This window comes from Quercus lobata, chromosome 8, assembly GCF_001633185.2.
Source record: "Quercus lobata isolate SW786 chromosome 8, ValleyOak3.0 Primary Assembly, whole genome shotgun sequence".
NCBI classification, from domain to species: Eukaryota; Viridiplantae; Streptophyta; class Magnoliopsida; order Fagales; family Fagaceae; genus Quercus; species Quercus lobata.
This window is the reverse complement of record NC_044911.1, coordinates 18,447,556-18,451,102: the sequence shown is the minus strand read 5'-3', so window position 1 is coordinate 18,451,102 and position 3,547 is coordinate 18,447,556. Positions and strand designations below refer to the sequence as shown.

Genomic DNA, 3,547 nt, shown 5'->3' with positions numbered 1-3,547 from the left:
TTGTTTTGTATCCGTCCATTTGGACTTCAAACTTTCATCCTCTTGGGATGATCCGTCCACTTTATGGACTTGTTTTGTATCCGTCTGTTCTGGACTTCAAAATGTCATCCTCTTGGGATGATCCGTCCACTTTAGGGACTTGTTTTGTATCCGTCTGTTTTGGACTTCAAAATGTCATCCTCTTGGGATGATCCGTCTACTTTAGGGACTTGTTTTGTATCCGTCCATTTTGGACTTCAAATTTTCATCCTTTTGGGATGATCCATCCACTTTATGGACTTGTTTTGTATCCATCCATTTTGGACTTCAAACTTTCATCCTCTTAGGATGATCCGTCCACTTTGTGGACTTGTTTTGTATTCGTCCGTTTTGGACTTCAAAATGTCATCCTCTTGGGATGATCCGTCCACATTGTGGACTTTCTATAACATATAATAAAAAATCCATGTAGAAAATCAAAGTTGTATCTGATTATTCTTCTTAAAAGAAAATGCATTTGTAGGGAAAAGTACCTGCCCCCTTGGGCTTAAAAAGGCACAAAAAGATTGTAGCAAAAAAATAGTTGAAGAAAAACTAATAATTGTAGTTAGAAGTTTAAATAAGCTGGGCAATTGGGATTGTTGCTGTTCGCCGTATTACTACTACTAGTAGTACTTTCTCAAGTGCTCGGCATTCCATGGATGTGGCAGCTTCTTTCCGTCTATCGTCTCCAGGTGGTAGGTGCCTTTCCTCTGCCATGACATAACTCAGTAAGGTCCTTCCCAATTGGGGCCGAGCTTCCCTTGTGTAGGGTCTCTAGCGGTGCCCATGACCTTTCTGACTACGAGGTCTCCAACTTGGAAGTCTCTGTGTCGAACCCGAGAGTTGTAGTATTTGGCCATGTGGTCCTGGTATCTAGCGAGCCTTTGTTCCGCTGCAGACCTAATCTCGTCTACCAGGTCCAGCTGTAGCCGTATTGCCTCGTCATTCTTGTTCTCGTCATGGTTGTGCACCCTGTAACTCGTGAGCCCAACTTCGGCCGGGATGACTGCTTCGCTCCCATACGTAAGTCGAAATGGTGTCTCTCCTGTGGGGGTCCTTGGCGTCGTCCTGTATGCCCATAGTATGCTTGGCAATTCTTCAGGCCATATGCCCTTTGCCCTCTCGAGCCAAGTCTTGATAATCTTAAGCAAAGATCGGTTCGTGACTTCAACCTGGCCATTAGCCTGAGGATGGGCGGGGGATGAGTAGTGGTTCTTTATCCCTAGATGTGAGCAAAAATCCCGGAAGTAGTCGTTGTCGAACTGCCTCCCGTTATCCGAGACAAGGACTCTAGGAATACCAAACCTACATATGATGCACCTCCAGACAAAACTTTGTATGTTCTTCTCCGTAATGGTGGCCAAAGATTCCGCTTCTACCCATTTTGTAAAGTAGTCAATACCCACTACCAGGAACTTCAGTTGTCGTACCGCTGTAGGGAAAGGTCCCATAATGTCTAGTCCCCACTGAGCGAACGGCCATGAAGCCGTCATCAGTGTTAGTTCTTCGGCTGGTTGCCTGATAATATTACTGAATTTTTGGCATTTGTCGCAGCTTTTAACATAAGCCTCGGCATCCTTTTGCATGGTTGGCCAGTAATACCCAGTTCGCACCAGATTGTGTACCAACGACCTCAACCCTGAATGGTTTCCGCAGATTCCTTCGTGTACCTCCCTCATGATGTAGTCTGCTTCTTCGGCACCCAAGCATCTCAGATATGGACGGGAGAAGCCTCTTTTGTACAGGACGTCTTTTATCAAGACGAACCTTGCCGCCTGGACCTTTAGTTTTCTTGCTGCCTCCTCGTCTAGTAAGACCCCGTTTTTTAAGTATGAAACTAACAGTGTGGTCCAGATGCTTTCGGAGCCAATCTCCTGCATGTTGCCGGAATCTATTAGTGGAGAAATCTGAACAAAAGAGAGTACATTACCAGGGGTTATCATATGCTCGGCTGAAGCGGTCTTGGCTAGACGGTCGGCGTGCTCATTTTCTCCACTAGGAATTTGGATGATTTTGGCTTCTAGGTCGTCAACTCTTGCCCTCACTTGATCAAGGTATCTCTTCATCCTTTCACCCTTGCATTCATAGTCTTCGTTTACTTGACTGGCTACGACCTGAGAGTCGCAGTAAATGACTACTCTCGTAGCTCCTGCAGCTTTGGCGAGGTCGAGGCCTGCTACTAATGCTTCATATTCCACTTCATTGTTGGCGATGGGGAAGTTAAGACGGACCATACATTTAACCCTATTTCCTTCGAGTGACAGCAGTACGATGCCAGCCCCCCCAGCTCGTCTATTGGATGATCCGTCAGTATATATGCTCCACTGAGGGGACTCTTCTGCCCCCTTGTCTTCCTCATGAGTAAATTTTGCTATAAAGTCAGCTACGATCTGTCCTTTAATGGCGGTCCGTAGGCAGTACTTGATATCAAACTCGCTCAACTCTATAGTCCACAACGTCAGTCGACCCGCAGCTTCAGGATTGATCAACGCCCGTCGCAAGGGCTTGTCCGTCATGACGTTCACCGTATGGGTTTGAAAGTATGGCTTGAGCTTGCGAGCCGCCGTGACTAATGCAAAGGCAAGTTTCTCCATAGGTGGGTATCTTTCTTCGGCACTACAGAGCGCCTGGCTAGCATAGTAGACGTCGTTAGTGGTCGCCATTGAGCGAGTGAGTACCATATAACTCTTTTGTCTAGGAAGCGATAATGTGCTACGTTTCCCACAGACGGTGCCAATTGATGATGCCGAAAATATCACCAATAAGTCACACAGCACTCGTGACTCAAAGTGGACCTGCACAACAAAACAACAAAAGACCTTAGAGAGCACCGGTGTAGTGCCGGCCAAATACCCTCCGAAGGTCAAGTTAGAATTATTCTCACAACTCTAGAGTGTTAGAGATGGTAAATTATTCGTACCTCGATTTGTGAAGGTATTGGGGTTTTTATAGTAGTAGGTCAACCTCTCCTCCTTGATGTAAAAGTCTTTTCCTTATAGGAATCATCGAGTAATCCCAAACGTGATGGACAAGACATTTCCTTGTAGAGTGGATTTTCCATTAACGCGCGTATCTTTTAGAACTACCCTCGCATTAGCATTCTGATTTCTTTTAGGACTCTTTCGGATTTCAAACGTGCGCCACAAGTATTTTGAGTTATGCCAGGCCCTGGGCTCTCCTTTGTTGTCGGCCCATAGGCTCGGATCCATCAAGCCCAACGTCATACTATTTTTTACCCCTTCAGTAGCAATCACAAATTGGAGCAAATATCATTTTTGCAATCTCGAAAATCGAACCAACAATTTCCATTGTTTTTGTTCTTGCATATGTACCCAATATATAGATCAGACATTTTGCACATTTATAACTAAAAATTAAGAACAAAATGGAAGAATTCATCTTCAGTCCCCAAGTTTTTAAAGCCATGGAGTTGGCTTGGATTGATAAATGGTAAGTGGAAGGAGAGGTGGCGATGGATTAGTCAATCTCATTTTCGATTTCTCCAACCCCCTCACCTAATGGACTT

General features: G+C 45.1%; 1 protein-coding gene across 1 annotated transcript; it reads right to left on the bottom strand.

Moving 5' to 3' along the window:
• Positions 1 to 746: 746 nt before the first annotated feature.
• On the bottom strand, positions 747 to 2,684 carry LOC115956546. Its single transcript, XM_031074889.1, has 2 exons — positions 1,342 to 2,684; positions 747 to 1,089 (listed from the first exon to the last, which is right to left on the bottom strand). Exons 1-2 carry the CDS (start codon positions 2,682 to 2,684, stop codon positions 747 to 749), a joined length of 1,686 nt encoding a protein of 561 aa, XP_030930749.1.
• Between the last annotated feature and the right edge of the window lie 863 nt (positions 2,685 to 3,547).